Source organism: Sander vitreus, chromosome 18 (genome assembly GCF_031162955.1).
Source record: "Sander vitreus isolate 19-12246 chromosome 18, sanVit1, whole genome shotgun sequence".
Taxonomy (NCBI): domain Eukaryota; kingdom Metazoa; phylum Chordata; class Actinopteri; order Perciformes; family Percidae; genus Sander; species Sander vitreus.
The window spans coordinates 13,818,376-13,844,140 of record NC_135872.1 but is presented as its reverse complement, the minus strand read 5'-3'; the positions used below and the strand labels follow the sequence as shown (position 1 = coordinate 13,844,140).

The 25,765-nt window shown below is 40.5% G+C and overlaps 2 protein-coding genes across 3 annotated transcripts; both read right to left on the bottom strand.

Annotated features, from left to right (window-relative positions):
• Nucleotides 1-649: 649 nt before the first annotated feature.
• On the bottom strand, nucleotides 650-8,415 carry hebp2 (heme binding protein 2). The gene is made up of 5 exons (XM_078274864.1): nucleotides 8,343-8,415; nucleotides 7,913-8,010; nucleotides 2,551-2,686; nucleotides 1,634-1,814; nucleotides 650-1,450 (listed from the first exon to the last, which is right to left on the bottom strand). Exons 1-5 carry the CDS (start codon nucleotides 8,383-8,385, stop codon nucleotides 1,267-1,269), a joined length of 642 nt encoding a protein of 213 aa, XP_078130990.1. The 5' UTR covers nucleotides 8,386-8,415; the 3' UTR covers nucleotides 650-1,266.
• Nucleotides 8,416-9,042: 627 nt separating this feature from the next.
• On the bottom strand, nucleotides 9,043-20,086 carry cmtr1 (cap methyltransferase 1). 2 transcript variants are annotated; one of them, XM_078274789.1, is made up of 24 exons: nucleotides 19,643-20,086; nucleotides 18,308-18,412; nucleotides 17,531-17,682; nucleotides 17,196-17,354; nucleotides 16,912-17,004; nucleotides 16,627-16,698; nucleotides 16,127-16,221; nucleotides 15,686-15,758; nucleotides 15,378-15,576; nucleotides 15,167-15,285; nucleotides 14,894-14,990; nucleotides 14,565-14,742; nucleotides 13,655-13,834; nucleotides 13,511-13,567; nucleotides 13,346-13,403; nucleotides 13,135-13,203; nucleotides 12,743-12,874; nucleotides 12,217-12,342; nucleotides 11,826-11,917; nucleotides 11,572-11,640; nucleotides 11,015-11,062; nucleotides 10,792-10,904; nucleotides 10,511-10,619; nucleotides 9,043-10,346 (listed from the first exon to the last, which is right to left on the bottom strand). In XM_078274789.1, the coding sequence occupies exons 2-24, from the start codon at nucleotides 18,405-18,407 to the stop codon at nucleotides 10,211-10,213; spliced, it is 2,526 nt and encodes an 841-aa protein (XP_078130915.1). In that variant the 5' UTR covers nucleotides 18,408-18,412; nucleotides 19,643-20,086; the 3' UTR covers nucleotides 9,043-10,210. The 2 variants fall into 2 exon arrangements, with proteins under 2 accessions (XP_078130915.1, XP_078130916.1); XM_078274790.1 differs by having other exon boundaries at nucleotides 14,610-14,742.
• Between the last annotated feature and the right edge of the window lie 5,679 nt (nucleotides 20,087-25,765).

Below are 25,765 nucleotides of genomic sequence, written 5' to 3'. Positions count from 1 at the left end.
TGCCCATTTGTATTTGTAGTGTTATTGGTCACTGTAAATCATTCCTCCTCCAAACTGGCCGCTAAGCAATCGCTTTCTTAGGTGATGATGGACGAAATGGTCCGTGTATGTTTTGATTGACATTTGATGACAATTTTTGTTGTCTAAATAAAAAGAAAACCAAAGTTGTAAGTAACGGGCCAATTTTGTTTTTTGCAAATCCCTTTGTCATTTTTTTTTCATTCCGAAGAATGAAAAAAAAAAAAAAACAGACGCATGACTCGGTAGTAAATCGAAATATAGATTGAAAGTTTGTTTTTGTTTTTTACCAATTTGAGGCTTTAAAAAAGTCAGAGTTAAGTGTAATTAAGTGTGTATCTTCCAAATTACATTTCTTTAAATTTAAAAGCCCCTTTTTGTGTTTTACAAAGTGTGTCCTTGCTGAGCTGCAGAAACACTATTTTGTACAAAAATACTGTAATTACTGTAAAAAAGACACCTAACTACAGTAACTCTGACTGTTAAAGCCTCATATTAGTTTTGGCTCAACTTAGAGAGCATGTGTACACCAATAGAGGGCTGTGGATTTTGTCCCCCCCCCAATCATCAAACAATCTTTGTTCTTTTCCCCAATCACAGTGAACAATTATTGCTTTAAGACTGATGTAAAAACATTTGAACCTTTCCTTTATTTTTTCATCCTGCACACAGTCCTTTTATATTAGTGTTTATGGGAAAAGACATTAAGAGTTGCCACATTGTTGATATTGTAAGTATTTTTTGACCTTTAAGAATAACTGAATGAATAACAGTTAGCAAATTAGTGTATTCTAAACAAGTCATTCATTAAAAAAAAAGGCACTTGTGGTTTTTGTCATGACAAGATGCACCAAAAGAGAGAAATGTTTCCTGACTACTTGGCTCCACCTGCTGGAAGTATTGCCCCACTGTATCCAGATTTTTTTGTTTATGATGACCTTATGATTAGCTCTTGTAATAATTTGTTTGGTCTCTTTGTCAAGACTTTAAGTGAGTCTATAATTCAGTAACTTTTAGTCAAAGGAAATAAAGTAAAACACACAATCAGACATGGAATAATGTATATATAACCTTTAAACTTCCATTTAATTTCATTATACTTCTATAATAGCAATTTTTTTTTTCTCCCTTTGGACATTGTTAAGAGTTGTGCTGAGTGTTATCAAATGATCATATCTTTTTTTTTTGTCCAAAACGGGACTATTTGACAGTTGTAGTGGGCAGAGTGTTGTGCGACCTTTAAACCTCCTACTCCTGCTCCTTCTTGAGGACCCAGACCTCGTTCCTACGGTTGGTGAGCTTGAAGGGACTGTCATACCCGGCTGTGTAGAACGGCTTGTCGACGTATTGGACGCCGTCCCTCTGCAGGCTCTCCATAAGTTTCAGAAGCTCTTCTCGCTTCATATTGTCATTGGAAAAACCACCGAATGTCCTAGGAGAAGGAACAAGAGGAGGATCTAAGATTGAGTTCTGCATATCTTCATTTTTTTTATCAATTCTCTTCTAACTGCACTTTTCTTTTGTTTCGGTGTGTGCAATCAGGTTTCATTTTGACACTTTCACACACTAAAATTGAATTAGCAATTAAATATATAATGCTGAGGTTGTACTGTACCTGACATAAGCTGTAAACTCTTTCCTGTGCTCCACAAACACCTCCGGGTCACTCGGCTCCGGTGGATTGTCCTGATGCTCCTCTGGGATGAAGAAGGATACAGTGAACTGAGATTCACACGCAGGGCCGGCTCCAGGGTCCACACGGCACGTCACAGGAGCCGTCATCTCCACTTTCACCTCTGAGGAACAAGGAATATAAATACTAAATTAAGAAAAAATTAAAAACACAAGCAGCACACGTCTGACTGGTGTAAAACAGAAAAACGTGAAATCAATTTAGGAATAAATGTAAATATGAGGTTCATGGTTTGTCTGACATGTAATCAGCTTCCATGAGATGCACAGATATTATATTTTCTAAACAAACTCTCAGTTGCCAGCTGGTGGATCCAAACTTCAGTAAATAATGATAGCTGAACAGATGGTGGACATAGAACCACAGTGTGTGGCAGATGTAGAGAATTAAGCAGCAGGTTTACACATCACACTCTCCTTACACAGCAGAACTCAGTAGTCAACAGCATAAACAATATACAGTATATTCTCATAAATAATGCTGGTGTAAACTGCTGAGTAAGACAAAGGCAGTGGTGCTGTTACAAACTGCTGAGCAAGAACTAAAATGCATTTATTCATAGACTCTTTTGTTGTCTTCATGCCAACGATATCCATAACTTCATTCTGAAACATTTGAACATTATTAACTTGACTGATTGTGTTTGATCAAGTTTAATTTAATTTTACTTTTTTATATGGCTTTATATGAAGTTTGTTTTACAACACCACACAATAAGAGCCTCAAATTTCAACACCTCTCTGACAAAATAAACTAAAGTTATATCTAACCTTTTTTCCCCGCTTTTCACCGTACACACAACCACGTGGCATTTTAAGAACAAAATTGCTGAAACTTACTGTTGTGATTGTTGCCTTGAATGTAGTTGAAGAGTCTGCGGAAGCCAGTGTTCATGGCTGCATCCCACTGCATTCCACTCAGAGAGGTGCTAACCCAATTAGTGGCATGGTAGGTGCGAATCTCATAGTCTTGTCCCTGCAAAACATGCATACATGCACACACTCATAAATTATCATAATATATATAATCATCTGTAATTATTTTTTCAATTTACCATTTAATCAATACAATGTCAGAAACTAGTGTGTGTGTGTGTGTGTGTGTGTGTGTGTGTGTGTGGGAGGGTTGTCAATGTTTTACACTGAAGTCAAGGAGCAATCTTCAAATTCTCTTCAGGCTTCTTCCTCTTTTAAATGCTACTCCTCCCACATACTTTTATCTACATATGTCTATCAAACTTTACACTTTTCACAAAACCTTTAGCTATTAGAAAATGATTTACCTTTTTGATATCTTTTACAGTTTCTGTTATCACTGTTTACGTTTAGTGTTTCATTCAGGCTTTTTCTGTGCTTATATTGGAGTGTGTATTGCGCGACCTTAACTTTTTGTGTGGAGTTTGTTTGTTCTTTCAGACTTTCCTTTGAGTTATTATACAATGACTTTTTATCACTTTTTTCAACATACTATACTATGACTTTGTTCGATATACTATACTTTGACTTTTTGCGACATACTATATTATGAATTTTTATCACTTTTTTTCCTATACTATATACTATGGAATGCTATGACTTTTTTTTGATACACTATGACTTTTTCGACATACTATACTATGGCTTTCTCATGACATTTTCGACATAATACACTATGGATTTTTTAATCACTTTTTTCGAGATACTATACTATGGCTTTTTTATCACTTTTTTTGACATTGTTTTAGACATACTATACTATGACTTTTTCACTTTTTTCGAGATACTATACTATGACTTTGTTCGACATACTATACTATGACCTTTTTGATTAACTATACTATGACTTTTTTCACTTTCTTCAACATACTATACTATGACTTTGTTCAACATACTATACTATGACTTTTTGCGACATACTATACTATGAGTTTTTATCACTTTTTTCCACATACTATGGAATGCTATGACTTTATGCTCTTTTTTTTTCGATACACTGTACTATAATTTTTTTGGCATACTATAATATGGCTTTTTTTTTTACTTACTATACTATGACTTTTTTATCACTTTTTTTCAACATACTATACTATGGCTTTTTATTACTTTTTTATACTTTATTCAATATACTTTGCTAGGATTTGTTTCAACATACTATACTATGACTTTATCACTTTATTCAACATACTATACTATGACTTTATTCAATATACTTTGCCTGGACTTTTTTCGACATACCATACCATGACTTTTTTAGACATCATACTTTCAGCTAAAAAATAAATTCAAACTGTACAAGGTTCTACATCTTCTGGCATTATTTAACTTTTAAAGCCGATAATTACTTTAGCGTTTAAATATTCCACATATTTTTTACATTAGTGGTGTTAATTAACTTTTCAATGAAATTCATACTAAATAAACGCATTCCTAATCCAGTTTAGTTTTAGCAATTTAGCTTTTCAGCATTCATGCGCATTTTCTGCAGGAAATACATTTCTAGTTTATATTAATAACCCTCTTCTCCGGGAACCATCACCTTATCGTGGTGGAGAGGTTTGTGTGTCCCTATGAACCTGAGGGCTGTGTTGTCTGGAGCTTTGTGCTCCTGGTAGGGTCTCCCAAGGCAAAGTGGTCTCAGGTGAGGGGCCAGACAAAGAATGGTTCAAAAATCCTATGAAAAATCGAGGAAGGGATGAAGTGACCCTGCCCGGAGGAAGCCCGGGGCCCCCGTCTGGAGCCAGGCCCAGATGGAGGGCTCGTCAGTGAGCGTCTTGTGGCCGGGTTTGCCACGGAGCCCGGTTGGGCACAGCCCGAAAAAGCTACGTGGCGGACATCCCTCCATCCCATGGGCCCACCACCTGTGGGAGGAACCGCTTGGGTCGGGTGCGCTGCCACATGGGTGGCAGTGAAGGTCAGGGGCCTCGACGGACCAGACCCGGGCAGCAGAGGCTGGCTCTGGGGACGTGGAATGTCACCTCTCTGTGGGGGAAGAAGCCGGAACTTGTGCGGGAGGTGGAGCGCTACCGGTTAGATCTGGTGGGGCTTACGTCTACACACAGTCTTGGTTCTGGAACCATACTCCTGGATAGGGGTTGGACTCTTTTCTTCTCCGGAGTTGCCCAGGGTGTGAGGCGCCGGGCGGGTGTGGGGATACTCACAAGCCCCCGGCTGAGCGCCGCTACGTTGGAGTTTAACCCGGTGGGACGAGAGGGTCGCCTCCCTACGCCTGCGGGTTGTGGGGGGGGGGAAAACTCTGACTGTTGTTTGTGCATATGCACCAAACAAGAGTTCAGAGTATTCGGCCTTCTTGGAGACCTTGAGTGGAGTCCTGCATGGGGCTCCAGTCGGGGACTCCATAGTTCTGCTGGGGGACTTCAACGCGCACGTGGGTAATGATGGAGACACATGGAGGCGTGATTGGGAGGAACGGCCTCCCTGATCTAAACCAGAGTGGTTGTTTGTTGTTGGACTTCTGTGCTAGTCATGGATTGTCTATAACGAACACCATGTTCGAACATAGGGATGCTCATAAGTGTACTTGGTACCAGAGCACCCTAGGCCAAAGGTCAATGATCGATTTTATAATCGTTTCATCTGATCTGAGGCCATATGTTTTGGACACTCGGGTGAAGAGAGGGGCGGAGCTGTCAACCGATCACCATCTGGTGGTGAGTTGGGTCAGGGGGTGGGGGAAGACTCTGGACAGACCTGGTAAGCCCAAACGGGTAGTGCGGGTAAATTGGGAACGTCTGGAGGAGGCCCCTGTCCGACAGACTTTCAACTCACACCTCCGGCGGAGCTTTTCGTGCATCCCTGTGGAGGCTGGGGGCATTGAACCCGAGTGGACAATGTTCAAAGTTTCCATTGCTGAAGCTGCGGTGAGGAGCTGTGGTCTTAGGGTCTTAGGTGCCTCAAGGGGCGGTAACCCACGAACACCGTGGTGGACACCGGTGGTCAGGGAAGCCGTCCGACTGAAGAAGGAGTCTTTCCGGGATATGTTATCCCAGGCGACTCCGGAGGCAGTTGCAAGGTACCGAAGGGCCCGAAGGGCTGCAGCCTCTGCCGTGAAAGAGGCAAAGCAGCGTGTGTGGGAGAAGTTCGGAGAAGACATGGAGAAGGACTTTCGGTCGGCACCAAGGTACTTCTGGAAAACCGTTCGCCACCTCAGGAGGGGAAGCGGGGGAACCATCCAAGCTGTGTACAGTAAGGATGGGGACGCTGTTGACCTCAACTGAGGAGGTAATAGGGCGGTGGAAGGAGCACTTTGAGGAACTCCTAAATCCGACTAATACGCCCTCTATGGTAGAGGCAGAGCTGGAGGATGAGGGGGGGATTGGCATCAATTTCCCTGGTGGAGGTTGCTGAGGTAGTTAAACAACTCCACAGTGGCAAAGCCCCAGGAATTGATGAGATCCGTCCAGAAATGCTTAAAGCTCTGGGTGTGGAGGGGTTGTCTTGGTTGACACGCCTCTTCAACATTGCGTGGAAGTCTGGGACGGTGCCTAAGGAGTGGCAGACCGGGGTGGTGGTTCCCCTTTTTTAAAAGGGGGACCAGAGGGTGTGTGCCAATTACAGGGGTATCACACTTCTCAGCCTCCCCGGTAAAGTCTACTCCAAGGTGCTGGAAAGGAGGGTTCGGTCGATAGTCGAATCTCAGGTTGAAGAGGAACAATGCGGATTCCGTCCTGGTCGTGGAACAACGGACCAGATCTTTACTCTCGCAAGGATCCTGGAGGGAGCCTGGGAGTATGCCCAACCAGTCTACATGTGTTTTGTGGATCTGGAGAAGGCGTATGACCGGGTGCCCCGGGAGATACTGTGGGAGGTGCTGCGGGAGTACGGGGTGAGGGGGTCCCTTCTCAGGGCCATCCAATCTCTGTACGACCAAAGCGAGAGCTGTGTCCGGGTTCTCGGCAGTAAGTCGGACTCGTTTCAGGTGAGAGTTGGCCTCCGCCAGGGCTGCGCTTGTCACCAATCCTGTTTGTAGTATTTATGGACAGGATATCGAGGCGTAGTCGGGGTGGAGAGGGGTTGCAGTTCGGTGGGCTGGGGGATCTCATCGCTGCTTTTTGCAGATGATGTGGTCCTGATGGCATCATCGGCCTGTGACCTTCAGCACTCACTGGATCGGTTCGCAGCCGAGTGTGAAGCGGCTGGGATGAGGATCAGCACCTCTAAATCGGAGGCCATGGTTCTCAGCAGGAAACCGATGGAGTGCCTTCTCCAGGTAGGGAATGAGTCCTTACCCCAAGTGAAGGAGTTCAAGTACCTTGGGGTCTTGTTCGCGAGTGAGGGGACAATGGAGCGGGAGATTGGTCGGAGAATCGGCACAGCAGGTGCGGTATTACATTCAATTTATCGCACCGTTGTGACGAAAAGAGAGCTGAGCCAGAAGGCAAAGCTCTCAATCTACCGGTCAGTTTTTGTTCCTACCCTCACCTATGGTCATGAAGGCTGGGTTATGACCGAAAGAACAAGATCCAGGGTACAAGCGGCCAAAATGGGTTTCCTCAGGAGGGTAGCTGGCGTCTCCCTTAGAGATAGGGTGAGAAGCTCAGTTATACGTGAGGAGCTCGGAGTAGAGCCGCTGCTCCTTTGCGTCGAAAGGAGCCAGTTGAGGTGGTTCGGGCATCTGGTAAGGATGCCCCCTGGGCGCCTCCCTAGGGAGGTGTTCCAGGCACGTCCAGCTGGGAGGAGGCCTCGGGGGAGACCCAGGACTAGGTGGAGGGATTATATCTCTAACCTGGCCTGGGAACGCCTCGGGATCCCCCAGTCGGAGCTGGTTAATGTGGCCCGGGAAAGGGAAGTTTGGGGTCCCCTGCTGGAGCTGCTACCCCCGCGACCCGACCCCGGATAAGCGGATGAAGATGGATGGATGGATGGATTAATAACCCTCATAGTGTAACATAATCCAACAGATTTTGGTGTAACATCACAATATACGGTGACATCTGCAAATGTCTTGTTTTGTTCGGCCATCAAAAGATAATCAATTTAAAATGAAATAATATAAAGAAAACTAACAAATTGATATTCAGAACTAATTCATTTTCTGTTGATCAACTCTTCTTTTCAGCACAACAGAAAACCTAAATTGTCGACGTAACATTTCAGCACTAACTTAACTCACATCTCTTGTCCCATCATGGAAGTGTGCTAAACAATCAACATCAGACCAAAGGTTTACTGTCCTTTTATACAAGGCAATCTAGGAAACACATACCTTTTTCTCCTCTGCTGTGTATTTAGGATTCTGCAGTCCAGTTGAGAACAGAGCTTGTCCCACAGCTTTCAGCATGACTGGTGTGAAGGTGGTTAAAACTGTCGGTTTAATAAATAAAATCGTCAATAACAAAATATAACAAATAACTAAATATCGCCAAACTCAGACGTTTCCAAACCACTGCAATGCGTGTATGTATCATAAAGCATTATAAAACGTTACACTGGTATATAATATGTTACATCAGGTCACGGGACTATGTATTCAAACACATTGGCTTATAAAACAGCTCTGGAAATACATTTTAAGTTAATTCAGATTCGGCTAAGTAGGATAATTCTTCACCGCCTAACCTAACGCTTTTGTTAAAAAAATGTTATCATCTTGTAGGGTGTAAAAAAACAAGAAAAAACAAGAAGATGGACATTACCTGCAAAGTCAAGCGTTTTATAACTACTGTGTGTGGAACTCATTTGTTTGCTTCCTGTTACATAAAGCTGAAATCTGATTGGCTGAGCGAGTGTAACTTCAAAATAAGAGTCCCTATCCTTAATGTCAACGCCACCGAGTAAATAAAGAGATAAAAAGTTCGACTTTGGCCATCATTTAAACTTAGTTTGGGTGTGTTTGAGCTCCCCGACATTCATCCTACAAAATGATGCAAGAACTAGGACTAAATGATAGCAGTTACAAGTCCAATGACGCCATATACAAAAACTCTAATGTCGGTTAAATCGGGGATCAGGGATTCTTGCTATTTGTGCTGCTTCCAGTGACAATAGAGCACTTCACAACTGGAATAGTTCGGTCTTCATTTAAATATATATTAATGTATTTCTAGCAGTAGTTTAAATACCAGTTGTCACTTTAGTACAAATGAGATTTATCATAGTAATTTTATTGGAATTTGAACCACTGAACTATACATCTGGGACCTACAGTATATTATGATGTAACCTTGTGGTCTTGTGTCAAAATCTAGTTCTAACACCTTTATTATTTAAGATTGTATTATGATAACATTTTGGTAAATAAAGTTGTTTAATGGCAACAGGAGCCTTCCATCAACTTTATCCAGCCGTGGTTATCATCACCCGGCATAAAGTCTTTAATCAAATGTTACCACACAGTTGAAAGGTATTTCTGGGAAGAACATCTCCCATTTATTTACTACATTACAATTATTTACATCATAGGGATTGATAGCGAACTTTTCAAGAAAAGAAAAAAGAGAAATTTGCAGTATTTAAGAAACACACAGTCCAGGCGATATGAGGCACAATCACAAAGAGGTGTCAGAGTAAAAACAACCTAAAACCTAACAGGACAACTTCCAAATGTTGAACAAACACACACGCACACACACACACACGCACACACGCACGCACACGCACACACGCGTGATAGATCAGTTATGAATGGGGAAAAGCTGCTACATCTGTACATCTGGAACTGATATAAAAGTGATGGTGAAGATAAGTCAGAACATGAGTTGTATATAGTATAAGTAGTATTTAGGCTTTAGCTATAGTTTTGCAGGAGGCGACGACCAGGGGGCTGTTGGTGTGAGAGACTGGGCAAACAGATCCTGGTCTCTATGGAGATGAGAAGCTGTACAGTAAGACAAGCAACACTGTTAACAATGAATGCATAGTTTAACGTGTAACTCTGTCTAGAGCAGGCACCCACGCACACCCGCGCGCGCACGCGCGCGCACACACACACACGCACACACACACACACACACACACACACACACACACACACACACACACACAGCCTGATCTACAGGGACATGCAAGCCAATGAAGAGACAATGGCAGCAGCTTTTTGTCTCCAATTTGTCATATGAGGCGAGTCCTATTCATTACAATTCGCAGAGCAAAGGACAGTGGAAAAGGCAGAAAGACTGGTTTGTCAAATGTCTGTTGCTTACACAAAGTCCAAATGTCACCATTGGAAAAAGCAGCCTAAAATTCCTAACGTAAGCTCCAGAACCCCAGTTACAACCTGGTAATAATTTCTCCAAGCGACATAATATAGAGGAACAAGAGGGTCTTGACAAACAGTTTATTAATTGATATTTAACTGGACAACAAAAACAGGGATTAATACAAACTTGATCTATGTATTGGTTTATTTAATAAGCAGTATTTTTTGAATCCCTCTTTTACTGTCAAAATAAATATTAATTAAGGCCTTGTAGGATAACCTTTTCTAAGGCTCTATATCCTCCACAAGTTAGTGCATTCTTTGTCTAGGTTGTAGCTGCTGATGCTCTGGGGCTCTGGGAGCATTTCAGGGCTGGTAATTCTGGTGGACGAAGGACAAAACATCATCTTTGGACAGTTTCTCAGGGTCCATCCGTGTCTGCGAATCGTGAACGATCACCCCGTCCACCCAGGCCCAGAAGAGCCGCTCAGAGTGGCAAACACTGAGGACGAAGACAAAGAAAGCATACTGTTTATTCTTAAGATCATCAAGGCTGCTATTACATATAAACTGTTTCTATCACCCCCACTACATGACAGACAAGTTGTCATATAAACTTAATAAATCATTAATCAATACAAAATGGGAAGAAAAGACGCTATTTACTGGAAGGGGGCGGCAGAGTTGGGTGGCATTGCATAGGTGGAGTCTTTGGTAGTCTTATTATAGAAGAATTTCATCTTGGAGTTTTTGCTGTATGCCATTGTCCATGGTTCTGAGGGACAGAGATGGAGGAGACAGATATTTTGTAAATTTTTTATTGAAACATAAGTAATTAGGGGTATGTTGCCCACAGGAGGCTTTGAAACGGTTAAAGCAAATTAAAGTTGCAAGTTTTAAAGTGCCACTTCTTGACAATGAGCTGCAGCACAAACAAATATACGTACCATTGACAGTCTTAATGATGTAAAGGCCGGTGGGAAGGAAGTGTCGGTCATCTCTGCCGGTGTAGGACAGACGTGGGACTCCTCCTGAACTCTTTGTCACCTTCATCTCTAGTCTGGATGAGAAAAACAAAAATACAGTAGAAAATCCTCAACATTTAGTAAATGAAACAAGGCCTGATATGTTTTGGATCATGTTGTTTACTGGACAGTTGTCCTGTCATACCTGACAAAGATTTTCTCCATTTCCTCCAGCCTGTAAACCTCCTTCACTCTGTTTGGGGAAACATAGATGTTACATTTCAGATCCCATCCAGACATGTTTTAAGACTAATAATAATTTGTGTCTGATGTTTATTTTTTTTTTTTACAAAAAAAGTCTTAATTATAATTTCTTAAAATGACCTCCATTCTCAGTATGTGCACTGAAGGCTTCCATTTCCACATCAAATCTTGTTTAAACTGATATTGGACCGTGTTTGGCCTCCAAACTGGTTGTGATGTCACAAAAACAGACTTGTATGCAATATTTGTATTGTCAAAAGTGTTTTTATTTTAAGGACTTGCTGACCATGTTGGATTTACTTGATCAGAAAATGTGACATGGGGTTTAAGATCTACTTGTAAGCTTTGTGTTCAAATTTCCATTATTATGGTATCTGTATTACATAACTGTCTGTTTTCCGCTACTGTCCACTCTTCAAGTGCTTCCAGTGAGAATAAGATCTCTGAAAATAAATTACAAAGCAGCATTCAAAAGGTTGAATTCATTTAAATGAATACCTGATAGGGTTCATGTCTGGTCTGCTGGGTTTGGCCACTGCCTTCACAAACTTCTCAGCCATCTGGATCCTGGATATACGACGGGCATTATTTAGTTAACTATTGAAAAACTGGTATGAAAAAAAAACATTGTACTGCAATACAGGTCAATTTATTTATAACAAGTTATTTATTTATATGTTACAGAGACGAGAATTCTAATGTTGACATAATTTTGAAGATCAAAAAGTATTAATGAATAAAGGCTGTCCTACCGTTGGTTGAAGTGCTGATCTCTTACATCAGTGCCGTTCAGTATTAGTGCATCCATTACGTGAACAGCGTTGATTCTGCGCTGAGCTTTACCCTGAGGACCAAATAAACTGTATTATGTAAAACCATTACCACGAGCAGCAAATAACTAGCTTCTTTGGGTGTAATTGTTACTTTTTGGGGGGAGAGGGATAATGATGCAACAGAACTTTACAACCTTTGAGACCTGAAGCCTCTTCTAAGAGAAAATTATCAAGAAAGCATGACGCCCCAAAAGTACACATCATCTCATGAGAACAACTGTTATTTCAGCATAAACAGAAATGAAGCAAAGCTTAAAGAGTTTGGGATACTGGCTCCCAATTTTCATCTGTTTACAGTCCCTCTTCTCACCTCGCCCTTCAGCTCTTGGACGATCTCCACACTTAGAAGTGTATCTCTTGGCAGCTCTAGCTTGAAATTCTCCAGTTTCCTCCACCGCACAGGCATCTTCCCATCCCATGTGTATATCTGAGACTTCTACATAGGCAAGGGGAAAAGGAAAGAACAGATAAAGAGATGAAACGGGTTTAATCACAGGCTACCATGCTTTTAAAAAAGCAGTAAAGCCTTTCAAGTCACCACGATCCCTATAAATAAAAACATTAGGGGTGAATAGATTGGCCTGTCAGCTCTGCATTTTAATCTTTTCCAGAAGAAAAGGAAACCATCTTACACAGCAAATAGCTGAAAGTGACGATACTGGCCTGGGTGTCCCATTAATGCATACAGTATGGGAGCTGCTATCTGATATCAAATATGGGACATCTTAAAAAAGACTAATTATATCTACTGGGTACAAAAAAAGGATTGTATAAGTTGGGTGAAAAATACATTACCACAGTGCAGTAAGACAAAACACAAGCCTCTTAAGACTCACCCCCAGCGCTAGAAGGAAGATCTGCTCTCCACCTCCCACAATGCACCTATGGTCCAGGATATGACGCAACTTCTCAAGTGTAGTTGAGTTAAGAGGCGTGAGCTTACACTGAAACGGCTCCACATCCGAGTTCTGAGGAGCAACAGATGTAAAGAGACAGAGAGAAAGACAGATATGGAGACACATTTAACATGTCAAACTAAATATATAACATTTGTTTTAAAATCTGACGTCTGGGAAATACTGTTTAGGATTTACCAAAATGCACAAATATGCTTAACTTTTATTATTTTACTTTTATTATTAACAAGTGGTATTCTCTGACAGCACACATTTATCTTGTCTTATTTGTAGAAGGTTTTTTTTTTTAAATCCCAGATTTATTAACGGACCTTAATCAGTTCGTAGAATTTAGAATTTGGGTCTGAGGAAGCAGGAGTGACTCTGGCCTTGTCTGGAACCTGGAAATGGACATGCAATGTATTTAGGAGTGGAATAACATAATAAAGAATACAACTGCATTATTCAACAAACTATTCTTTCTTTAAGTTCTGTTTTAGTCCAACTTCAATTTAGTAAGTATATTACGGTTTCTCCACTCACCCCCCACAGTTTCAGACACTCCTTCCTAATGTCTGCTTGCTTCGGCTCTGAAAGGGTCCTAGAGGAACAAACGTCCCAGTTAGTTGCATACATAAACACCATCACACATAGCTATACTGCAACAGAGATCAATGCACCTAGACAAGTACAAGACAGGCTACTCACTGGTCTACGACATAGGCGTGGATCTTAGCCAAGGCCTTGATCTGGACTACACAGAGGCTGCAGTGAGAGATAATTCAATTTCTGTCAGTCACTCGGTTTGAAATGAATAGATTAAAGGCCTTTGTGAATATTGTGTGTCTCTACCTCTCATTGGAGTTGACCATAAACTGGTAAAAGTCTGTGTCTTCCTTAATGATGCTCAGGGGAACCACATCTGTAACGTCGGTGTCTGTGTTCCTCAGCTGGTTCAGTTTCAGGTTGATTTTGAACATGTATTCCCTGACGGCGTCTGAACCGGGCTTCAGACCACGACACACTATGTACCTGCGGATGGCAATGAGTGAGAAGAGTTTAACAGAAGCAAGAATTGTCTCTTCTTAGTCTAAAAGAAAAACTGGATCCATAGAAAAGACACTGTCCCATTTCCTCCAATTGAGATGTTGCACAGTCATGTCTAACCTGTCTAAACCTAATTGTAATTTTGAGTACAGTTACTATGGTTACTGAGTATGGTGAGGAAATGCACCCCTTCACACAGGAGGTGATGAATCCAAATCTGAGAGCAAATATAGGTTTCTTCCAGGTAGCCGAGAGCTGCGACTCACAGATTATTACTGAACTTTAAAAGTGGAACCAATATTCATTCATTCCAGTATTTAATTCATTTTTTTATGTTTTGTCTGCACAGCCACATTATGTGTGAAGAACCCCAGTAAGGTTAATTGAACCTGTAGAAAAAGGGAAAAAGAAAATCTGAGGGAATGTCTAACATGGGATCCAATAATGTGTTGAAGATGTTCTTTATGTGGTTTTTCCCATCAGCACTAAAATATTAAAATGAAACAAACTGCCACTGTGGCACTGCTCATGATCTATTACCTGTTTCAGGCTTTGGTTTGTTTTCAGTTGGCTAAATAGTTTAGAAAAAAAAGCAGATATTTGTTTAAAAGAATGTGCCAGTTATCCAAAGTTTAAAAAGATATTAGGGACAACCCTGAAGAAAGGAATTTAGGTCAGAGAACAAGCACATATGTATATTATATATAATAATCACCTAAAATATAATAATAACCCTGCATAAGTATCCAACCAGCCCCACCTCTCAGAGTTGGCAGGCCTGCTGGTGACGGGTTTGAAGAGACAGATCCTGTCGAAGCAGTGGTAGAGCAGGTAGACCAACCCCACACTGAAGGGAGTGAAGAGGTCAAAAGTCTTACAGACAAAGTGACCACCTGGAGAAGACAAAGAGTGCCACTATCATCTAATTTTGCACCCTAACACAAACATACAGTACATGTGCACACAAACACAGAGGCAAAACACAGAGACAGAAATGCTGACTAACTAGGTGACTCATCCATTCATGCACATGTAGCCCCATACCTGTCCTGAGTGTAGAGATGGCAGTGAGGAACTGACAGAGCAGCAGCTGTTTGCTCAGGATCTCCTGGATGTTTTCCTGGCCTTCCACAGAGAAACCCTACGCAAGACAGTCATCAAACCAAAAGTAATCATCAGTAAACAAAATCTGAAATTCTCACTTCAACCCAACAAGAGCAGGAATCTGTGACCTAATCTTCTGTTTGATATGTACATGTGGCTATAAATATAAATAATAAAAAATAAAATAAAAATGGATACGTGAAATAGTCTCACCCCATCTGCCATGAGAAAGTGTAGCCCTCTTCTCTCTGTACTCTCCAGGACAAAGTTTCGGAAGGCAGTAATGTTTTCTGGCCGAGTGATGTCTCCGTCCCCGTCCACCCCTCCCTCACCTGGGACATACAGAGGTCAAGCTTCACTGAATCATTCATCATCTGAGACGTGACCAGTTTCTGTTCTCCCCCTGAGCGCGATGTGTGCGTACCATAGTAAGGCTCAAACAGCTCACTCGGCGCTGAATAGAAATCTTCCAGTTTGAAGTCACAGGGTCCTTTCAGCGTCATGCCAAACCCCTTGGCATGCCAACGCCTCTTCCACAGTATATACTCTGAAAAGCCTCCAGGCCCCGCACAGACGTCACCGAAGTACAGAAGCTCGCCCTCGCGGTCCTTTGTCAGAGGTTTCTACATAACGAGAGAGGTTTGTCTCGCCATCTGTTTACATGGGCCTGTGTGTTCTGTTACAACAAAAGTTCACTGCAACACATATCAGCTGTTACTTTGACCAACTCACCCCTTGAGAATCCTTTGGGTTGGTGAACATTTGGTCGAAGCAATGGTCGATGTTGGACATTTTCATAGCTGCTCTAAATACAGAAAGAACATAACTTGTCATTGTCTTTAAAGGGTTGGCACACTACAGAGTACTCTTTAATCCATTTTCAAACTCAAACCAAACAGCTGGGATATTTTTTATCTGATTTTATTTTCACATAACTTATATACAAATGATATATAAAAATGTGTATCCACACACACACACACACACACACACACACACACAAATATGTTTTACATTTTCTATCATTCAAAAGCAGCCATTAATTGGTGGATTTTTTTTCAATATGTGCAAAAGAAATTAAGTTAAATAAAACTTTAAAGAAGCCAATCACTTACACAATATTATCCACAAGGATTTTTCAAACCTGTAATTTTCAACTATTTAAAGACTGACCTGTTGAGGAAGATACCTCCTCTAATCGTTTCATAAGGGTTGGAGCGTGTCCGTGCTCTCCTCATCTCCTCGCCCTCCAGGTTATCAAATACTGACTGAAAATCATACATACACAGTGGTTAAACAACGCAGGAATATTACGGCATTAAGATTTGGGTCCATCCAGTGTAGAAGGCTATTTACAGAGCTTTACACAAAGAAAAGTCCATTTATATTATTATTCCCACCAATACAGTGCATTATCTAAAAAATACTAATATTTAACCCAACCCTCACATGTAACATTCACACTAGATCCAGTAGAGCTTCACTGGGCTTGTGAGCCTAAAACTGGCCATGGTCTTCTTGCAGGGTTAATACCTTCCAGCTTATTCGCCCCGCTGTTTCCTGAGTATTAGATATATACTGCTGAAGTATTTAAACATACCGTAGATTGTGCTATTTTATGTTCACGTATAAAATAGAAAAGGGATATAAATGAAACAGAAGTTTTAACTCACCTTGCACCTTAAAAGAGTGTGCAGGAGATCTTCAGTGCAAAATTCTGTCTCATCCTCAATCTTTAGTTTTCTCTGTAAGCAGTCAAAAACGAGACTTTAAAAACAAAATGTATACATATGAGGCGAAAGAGTATGCCTGAGTGAACTCACTTATACAGTATATAGGCCTGAGTAAGCATTGTGTACGATATATATATTGTACACTATCATACACAATGCTCACTCTAGCCTATATACTGTATAAGTGAGTGTCTGATGTGTCTGTAAGTGTCTGTTTGTATTTACCACTCCCAGTTTCATCCAGTCCCTCAGCTCATCTGCATCTGGGTTCTCTGTGGTGCATTCTGGGAACCAGTCTACCTTCTCTACGGCACTAGGCTGGACAGACAAATGGAAAAAGAAACAGAGATGGGAAACAGATCATCGTGATGTGATGTAAACATAATTTACTAAAAATTAATTAATTAAAATTAGAAAAACACAATTCATAGTTTAATTATAGACACTTCACATAATTTACTGAAAACACCACTACAAACATTGCATGGTTATTATTTACTTCTGTGTACCTCTGGTTCATCGCGCCAGTCAACATTGAGCTCCCCCTGAAAGCCCTGCAGGGTGAGACCCAGACCTCTTCTCCCTCGCTGGGTAGAGGCCTCCACAATCTCTTTGCGTCCCTGGCCAAACTTCCCCAGACCTTCACCCTCACGGAAACCCATCTTGGCCTAAAGGTGTAAGAGGTAGGAGAGAATGAGGGAGTTAAGAAAAGACAGTGACAGAAAACTCTGATTCTTCTGAATATTTTGCAAAATAAACTGAAAATGTCCTAAGAAGCCTGTATGTATAATCCACAATTCTGCAACACTCTGAGACAGTGTTAGTGCAGGTTTCGGTACATTACCATGAGTTTCTGAGACACACTGTTGTACATAGAGAAGTTGGCAGAGGCATTTGAGGGGTCAGTGTCTTGGTCATCATAGGATGATATGGAGGGCATGGAGAATCCCGGTCTGTGATCCTCCTGGTCACTGAGGGAATCATTTTGGCTTGAGTCTAGACAGGAAGCAGAAACAAACAGGTGCAGTTCTAAAATAAGACGAAACCACAGCCTTAGGGTCTCTTCTGGGTACTAAATTGTTAATTAAGATGGCAGATCATAGCTCCACTGACTGACTTGAAATACCTTAATCCAGTAGTGAAATGTAAGTAAGAACATTTACTGAAGTACTGTACTTAAGTGTAATTTTGAGGTACTTGTATTTTACTTGAGTATTTCCATTTCATGCTACTTTATGCTTTTACTCCACTACATTATTATATTACAGTTTTAGTTACTAGTTACTTTGCAGATTTAGGTTATTAATATAAATCAACTAATTAATTATGATATTATTATAGGTTAAGCTACCTAAAGCAATTAAAATGAACTTTACCTTTTTACCAGCTGCAACATTAAAATGATACAAACATTAATATAATGTAATACTGTAAAATATATGATTCTAAAATGGGCCAAAATGAATAATTAGTATTTTGATGCTATTACTTTGTTCTTTTACTTTACATCATCTATTTATAGACAGTGGCTTTCAATAGTAACTATGGCATGTAACATATCAAGACTTCTATCTAAAATCATGGCATACATTGTTTGGAGGGGGGAAATGAATCTCTCTACCTTGTCTGGATAATTGGGACTCTTCATCTGAGCTGCTGTCATCACGAAGCCTCTTTGTCTCCAGCACTGGTGCTGGCGATGTTTCAGCTCTTCTCTTCATCCTGGCTGAAACACAGCACAGAGGACAATATTATTAGAATAAGATACTCTGTCTGATGGATGAGGTGGAACAGCACACAGACAACAAAGGAGAAGACCAAGGACTGTGACAGAAATACCCAACCATGGATGAAGGTAATTTTAAACTAAATGAAATAAAACAGAATCTTACTTAATGTACATATTGTCAAGAAAGCTAAAAAAGCGGACTAAACCACAGCAGCAAGTATGACAATGATGCATGTATGAGAGGCAGCCAAAGCATTGTGACAGATAAGGCTGAAGCTTCAACAATTTGTTGGATTAATCAATACAGCATGCATACAATGCTGATTAAGTAAAAATACCAAAACATTTGCTGACTACAGCTTTACAGATGAACAGTTTCTTATATTTCTTCATTTTTATTATTGTATTTAATATGTTTTTCAAACTGTTTCAAGACATCGCCTTAAGCTGTTGTATTTTGGCATTTGACATTTGATTTGACCTTCACAAAATAAACAAATGAAAAATGAAAATAACTGATTGTTGCAGCTGTAATGGCTGCCTGGTGCATGGTTAGCAATGCATATGCACTGACTTATATATTTTCTTACATACGCATGCTCAACATATTGAAATAATATACTATTATTACTATGTATTAAGACAACTGATAATCAGTCCTTTCAACAGTGACAACTACAACAGTGAATCCTCATTTTGCTACCAAAAGTCTGCTCTGTTTGGTCTAATTTATGCAAAGTAAAAAAGGTGCAAACTTTCTTTGTTCTTTGCTGTTTTCTGGGGGTCGAAAAAAGAAATCTTAAGAAAGTTAGAAATTCCCAAGCAGGCACAATAAAAACATGCATGTTTAAGTGTTGAGGGACTGTATTTCTGTCTCGGTAATAGATGTAACGTAGGTAAAGGCAGCACTGTCATCAAAACTGGATACAGGCTTCATATAATCGATCATTCAAACAGCTCGCTTGGTTATCTTGGGACATCTAACGTTAGCCCCAGTTAGCGCCTCTTGTGTATTACAATTACATTCACAAAGGGCGTAAACTGTGGCTAGTAAACATCACATATAACAGAAGCGAAGTCTTGAATTTGACTGTGAGCAACTGCAACTAAACAATTTCCCTGAGGGGATCAACAAAGTATTCTGATTCTGATCCTCCACGTTGTCAGAACATGACAATTATAACGTTAAAATCTGAGAATAAATGTCCTGCAAATATGAACAGTTACCTCTGTGGTTGTGTTGTAGTTAGCAGCAGTCAGCTATCAAAGTTTGGTAAAGTCGACCCATGCCACTCTGCAAGATATGTTATTACACACAGTAGCACACAGCTAATGTAAACAGACTTGTCTGGTTAGTGTCAGTGTGGGTGTTTTCGGTGTTTTTCTGTGAAACGAAACTGCGCAGCTGTAACGTTAGCAGCTTTAGCTAGCCGTTAACGTTAGCTAGCTAGCTAGCTCTCTAAATTAGCCAGCTAGTTTTTACCAGCTCAGAAGAAGAACTTCACTCTTCTGTGGCGACACAGCAGCGACAAAACGTAAATTCCGCATATGTTTCGAGCTCTTCCAGTTGGATTTTTATTTGCATGGAAACTTTTGTTATAAATACACTGTTTTTTGAAGTTTACATTAGCCCGCGTTCTGTCTCTACAGATTTCAGGGGTCCTTCCTTTTCTGACGACACGCAGTAATGATGCGCCGGACGTTAGGACTGTCTATGCAAGTGCCCGTGTGTTTTAAAAAATATATATATATATATATATATATATATATATATATATATAAATAAATAAATAAATAAAAAAATTAAAAATTAAAAATTAAAATTAAAAAGTGCCCGTGTGTTTTGTTGTTATTATTATATTTTATTATTATCAAAATTAATCTTGATTAAAAAAATGTTTTAATCAAGATTAATTTGATTAAGATTCATTCTCAAATTATTGTTTCCTGTCTATATTTTTCTAATCTGCGGTCCCAAGAAAGTTCGAAATATAATAACAACCCTCCTGAAAACTAAGAATAAACATGCCTGTAAGTAATCACAGTTAACCTGGCCTGGATAAATAGGCCTACATATAGTGAAAATGGTGACTTCCCTTTTTTGTTAGCGAAAACAGTTTTGATTTTCTGGTGCCTAAGAATAACATTAGCGTGTGTGTGTGTGTGTGTGTGTGTGTGTGTGTGTGTGTGTGTGTGTGTGTGTGTGTGTGTGTGTGTGTGTGTGTGTGTGTGTGTGTGATTAAGTGATTAGATTTTTCCCTTTAATCAGTCTTGCAAGTCTGTTACACTGGGCTAATCCGTTCCTGGCATGTGAGTTAAGGGATCCTGAGCTGTCCTTCAAAATAATCATTAGGCTATTTCCAGTGGTACTCTACAATGGTTTATGAAAATAGGCCTCTGTGTGCACTGTTAGAAAGAAAGTCACACAGGAACATGTCTTTTTGGCTCCAGACTGTCTGCACATTGTGTGAAAAATCATTTATCTCCCACAGGCTAAATTAATCATCCTTTCAGTGTACTGTATTTTCAAAATGTCAGCGCTGAGCCAGGTACAGTATATCCTGTTTGGTTATTAAGTTTCAAGTAAACGCTCTTCCTTCCGTGATGCAGCTTAAAGCGAATTAATAATTGCATCGCATGCCTTTAGAACATGTTTTGTTGTGCAAGCATCCACTGTAATGTAATTTGCCTTTTAATTGTACCTAATTGTTAAACTGCATCTTAGTGACCCCAAGCGGATGTCATGGCAGCGTTGCTTTGTCATCGGTTGATGAGGTTGTGTGCTCCTTCCCTACATAATTGGTGGCCAATGGACTTAGAACCTCTCTCACAGGTATAATCCACCGCAACTCCAGTTGCTTTGCTAATCCTCCACTGACACAAATGCACATACACACGAAGACACACACAAACGCAGTCCAAACACCATGTGACCAGTTTATGCAATAAAGCCAAGGCTTTATATACTACCTGTAGGGACCGGTGTCCCTTATGGGAGATCACAGTGCAGGTGTGTGTCGGTGCAAGTAAGGGAGTAAGGGAGTGAAGAGTGTGTCTTTGGACGCACGGAAGAGCTGCTGGCTCAACCTGGTGGAGAAGACCCAGGCCAGAGAGACACAGAGGGCCTCACAGTGATAAAGTTGCCTAGCAGACAGTCCTAAGAGCTGGAAGAGTCTCGTGTGGTCTCATCTGTGAAACACCGGAGAGAACAACAACAATGTTTTTTCGCATCCCTCGACTGACCCCTGGATACATAAGATACCTCCAGGTGCGTAAGATACTTTAGGGCGATTTTCTTCTTTAAATAGATTAATGATAGTCTTATACATCGAGGGACATCTGCAGTTAGTTAGGTTAGGTTAGGTTAGGTTACTTTATTGATACCCATAGGTAAACTAGTTTTACAGTCTAAGAGAGGCGGGACATCCTTAAACATAACATGCAACACACAAAACATTAAAACATATAAAAACAGGTAATAAAACATGGATAAAAAGGAATAGAAAACTGTACATAACCAAAGTGCTTGTGCGTTTTGTGCAAATAATTTTACCGTTTGTTTAACATAGTAATTGCCGCTGGTACAAAACTGTTTTTAAATCTTGTAGTTCTGTAACCAGGAACTCTTAGCCTCCGTCCAGAGGGGAGATACTGGAATTCCTTATTCAGAGGGTGTAGGCTATCTTCTTTGATAGCCATAGCTATCCGCTGTAATTGGCGTAACAGTGGAGCAAATTCCATTAGAGCCTCTAATACTCTACACTGCTTCATTAAAGAGTTGGCCTTGCATTGGGGCAAACATAGCCTTTGTGTGTAGATTTTAAACAAAACAAACTTTCTCTTAATGCTGCTTCTGGTATGCATTAAATATATTAAATGTTTGAGTTAAACCATCTTATTCATACCTGAAGAAAAGGTCAACATAAATAGAAATTAGATTTGTATTGAATTGTCACTTCACTGTTCTAAAAGCTCATAATAAACTGATGCCACTGACTCATCACTGTACACAAAATGCCTATTTGTGTGTGTGTGTGTGTGTGTGTGTGTGTGTGTGTGTGTGTGTGTGTTCTTGTTTAACTATATTTGTGGGGTCCAAAACCCGGGAATACAGTATACTTGTGGGGTCTGGACAGCTTTGTGGGGCCAAAATGCTGGACCCCACAACTTTAAAGGGCTGTTTGAGGGTTAAGACTTGGTTGTAGGATTAGGGTTAGAATTAGGTTATGGTATAGGGTAAGGGTTAAGGTTAGGCATTTAGTTGTAATGGTTAAGGTTAGGGTAAGGGGCTAGGGAATGCATTATGTCAATGATGGGTCCCCACAAAGATAGTGAGACGCACTATGTGTGTGTGTGTGTGTGTGTGTGTGTGTGTGTGTGTGTCATGGCAGCATTTAGAATAGAGGATTTCAGCAGCCTGTCTTTGAATGGATTTAAATCAGATATACCTTAGCTCCCTAGGGTCAGGTAAATGCCCTGTAATTAGATCTCCAGAGGATGAGCTCCATGTTTGAAATCACCCTGCTGGGTATTTCAGAGACCTGCAACTATGGTTTCATAAGCCTACAGTGTGGCTTGTGTTTGTTTTAAAAATGGACAGGTTCAAATCTCATTATCTATTTCTCAGCTAATCAGAGTTCATTTTAGATTATTATCACTTGATGAAATAGGTCAGGATTAAACAAATGTCTATTATGTCATTTGTACCTGTTGTGCACTTTTGTGACTAAGAAAATACCATAATGTCGCTGTCCTGGAAGATATATAAAAAAAATGACAACTTTACATGAGGTATGAAAAACATCCATGTTTTCAGCTGTGTCATAATGTATTTTTCAGATAATCCATTGAGTTTTGAAATTGTGTATTAAGCCCTAAAAAGTTAAGAATTTTCTTAATCTGTCAAATTTATATCTGACTTTAGGACATGTCTTGGATTGGCTCAAATTTCTGAGATTTCTCCAAACCTGCACAGGACTGATACACAGGCAATGACTGTATAAGGTTAAATGTGTATTGAAACTTGATAAAATGGAGACTGTAATGCGGCTCTTCCCTTATGGTAAGACCATCGTTGGGATGAAGCAAGTGTGTGACCAGGGTCACCTCTTTAAGGACTCTACCGCGGCCAGAGCCAGGAGGAACGTTGCTGGCACACTGCCTTGGTCATTATCGTCCATGGTGATGATCGTGCCTGGTGGTGGTTGTCGTGACTACATGGGTAGTGACTCCTACTCTCTATTTCAGACTCAGGCAGCCCAGAATGTGCTGCAGAGCCAGGAAGGCCTTGTGATGCCGCGTATGGCCATCTTGCTGGGTTTCATGGGGATCGGCATGTCCGGCTACAGCTCCCGCCAGCTCACACTGAACTGCAAGCCGTCAAGTCACCTCTTTAGATGAGACGGATGAACTACAGGGGGCATAGACATCCACACATGCACACATATTAACACACACAAACACACACACACACACACACACACACACACACACACACACACACACACACACGCATCTTTTACTTCAAGTTAAAGTTTGACATTTTGGGAAATATGCCTATTCAGACTGCTTGTCGAGCAGAGGAGACTTTGGAGACCACTCTGTGGTTAATAAATGATATAACTCCCTGTAAAACAGAAAATTGTTGTTTTTTTTGTACAGAATAAACAAAAAAGACATATTGTAATTATTAGTTTTAGAGGAGCTGGAAGATGGATTTTTATTACTATTTGACAGCGAAGGGCTAGCTGTCTCCCTGTGTTTCAAGTCTTTATGCTAAGCTAAGCTAATTGGCTGATGGCTGGCAGCAAATAAGCATATTTCCTATAAAATGTCTATTCATTTAACAGCAACATGCCACCAGGTTCTACTAGGTTTCTGTTTTTTTTGTCTTTTTTTCTGTGCATCATTACTAATAATCCCCTCTGTGTGGTTCAAGTTCAGTGTCATCCTTGTTCTGGATTTCGTCATGATTTTATTGTGTTTGAGATTTTAGATTGTTGCCTTGAGGCTCCGTTTGTGCAGTAAAAAGTAAAAACATTATTTCTTGTGACTCATATGCGGTGGAACAGAAAGGCAGCTTTTGATGTTTCTAATGACCTTGGTTGATGTCATACGTGAACCACAATCCCTCCCCATGTCCCGCTCCTTATCATGGGAGTGTTCATTTAGAATTTACCTTTTAAATTATTTTTTCAAACATATTAATGGTCTTTAAAGCGCTGAGCCCCAAGAAATCTCTTCCAAAATCTTCACTCTTTTAATCACCATTACTTTTTCCTCTGCCATTATGGCAATTTCTATGATGTAACTCCCAGGTACCCCCTCTTTCAGAAGGACAGCCAGTATTGTGAAGTCTTGACATGTTTGCTCTTTTTGGATTTCTTGGGAGACATCACATCAGAGGCAGCTTCAACTCAGAGAATCAACCCAGTTATATTTCAGTCTTGAGTCTGGATTTGACAATATGAGTTTTAGTTTTAATGATATCTCTCTCCTTTGTGTTAGCATGACTAAACACGAGAGGAGTAAGTACAGAATTGCTCCCAATCTGTTTGGGTGTGCTCAATGCCTGAAAATGCACAGAGAAAATACTCTACAAGCAGAAACATAAGAACTGGGTTTAACTTTTTGATGTGTGAACAATGCTACTTTGCACTTTTTTGTGTAGATATCTTGTACATAACCATGTACACATCACTTTGATGCTGAACGAGATTCGTAGAACATGACATTGGGTGCTATATCAGCCTGTGTTGTGAGCTGGACTGGGCGACATCTAGCTGGATTGACACACTGCTGTGTTATTGTCAGGCAGAGGAACCAGGACAGCCACCCTGGATCCCACCTGAACTAACGTGTGAATCCACCCGGATCTCTCCCAGTTGCACACCACCGTCAGACAATGTAGATGAATGACCACTATGGTCTCTTACCATAGGAAGACTTTTTATTTTGGCTGTATATCTCTTTTGCACAATGCTTTGTAATGGAAATAATGACTTTGACAGCATATGAATGTATCACCGATGTTATAATGTGATTGTAAAGATGATTGTGTTCTTTGCTCTGGTTTCACAAAAGACAGGTTATGGTATGTCTTTAGTTTAAATGTATAAGAAAAGATTAGCATGTCACAAGGTGTGTGCAGTGATTCATGATCCCTCGCAGATCCTCTTAAGATACATCTTTTTAAGACCAACTTATACTTACATATGAGAGAGGTCGCTAACCCTGAAATGGAGACACGTAAGAGTGTGACAGAGCAACAAGTGTGTGTTATGTAAGTAATTTAAGTCTGTAAATGGGATTCTAACTGAACACGGTATTTAAATGTATGATATTGTTGCT